Here is a 921-nt window from a genome sequence, read left to right as displayed (position 1 = left end):
TTTCAGTCCCATTTCGACCTCACAAATAAGTAATTTTTATAAGTGTTTCAAAACAAAAGTTGTAACGAAATAATATCTTATTTGAACCATACAGTTAGGTAATAACTATTGCTAGTATGCCAGCATATGTAGGTGTACATGTGTTTATAGTTGTATATTTGATGATTACATCGTTATTAATGTTGACTAACTCTTACGCATAAAAAGGTTTGACTACGCTTTTAATTTAGTTTTAGTTTAAGAGTTTTACAATACTCGCTCAATATCATTAATAAAACAATAATTTTTTTAATTTTTTTTTAAATTTTCGAAATTTATGCCAAAAAAAAACAATAAAAAACATTCAATACTATCGTCCATATATGTTGCATTAACTATGTTAAGTGTTTCACGTGTGTATGTGTATGTATAGGTGTAATTGTCTGTAATTTAAAAACATTCGTGAAATAGTTAAATATTTTAATTGGAAATTTTACACGACGATACATATTTGTTCATTGAAAAGAGTTACATTTCTGTTTGCTAATTTAGCTGCAGACAATATGTGTCGTGTGCTGTGTTTAGTGTTGCAACAAGAGCAAAGGCGCAAATTTTTCAAATACAAAAATATAGATATGCATAGGTCATAAACACAAGGAACACAATTATTAAGTAACGCAACCTGTACATTTTACGAAAAATATAATTACTGTTCTTAAAGATGCTTGTCGCAATTTTTAGCTGGCTGGGAATTTTCTTAGTATTACCATTAGCAACATTCCTAACGCGCGTAGTAGTAGTCAGAGTCATTGTGGTGGTGTTCATTACATTGCCTGCTGTCGAACTGCCTGCCATTGCTGCTGCTGCTTCTGCTGTGGTCGCTGCTACTGTTGTTCTACTAGCGTTGAATAATTTGAAAATGAAGTTTTGTTATTTTAGATC

General features: G+C 30.8%; 1 protein-coding gene across 1 annotated transcript in view; it reads right to left on the bottom strand.

Annotated features, from left to right (window-relative positions):
- Positions 1–302: 302 nt before the first annotated feature.
- Positions 303–921, bottom strand: part of LOC118747752 (probable protein phosphatase 2C T23F11.1) — a 19,928-nt gene continuing 19,309 nt past the window's right edge. Inside the window, exon 5 of the mRNA XM_036481876.1 lies at positions 303–921. Coding sequence (XP_036337769.1) covers positions 910–921 — 12 coding nt within the window. The 3' untranslated portion in view covers positions 303–909.

Source organism: Rhagoletis pomonella, unplaced genomic scaffold (assembly GCF_013731165.1).
Source record: "Rhagoletis pomonella isolate Grant_MI unplaced genomic scaffold, Rhpom_1.0 Rhpom_scaffold_00012, whole genome shotgun sequence".
Lineage (NCBI taxonomy): Eukaryota > Metazoa > Arthropoda > Insecta > Diptera > Tephritidae > Rhagoletis > Rhagoletis pomonella.
This window is presented reverse-complemented; position numbering and strand designations above follow the sequence as displayed.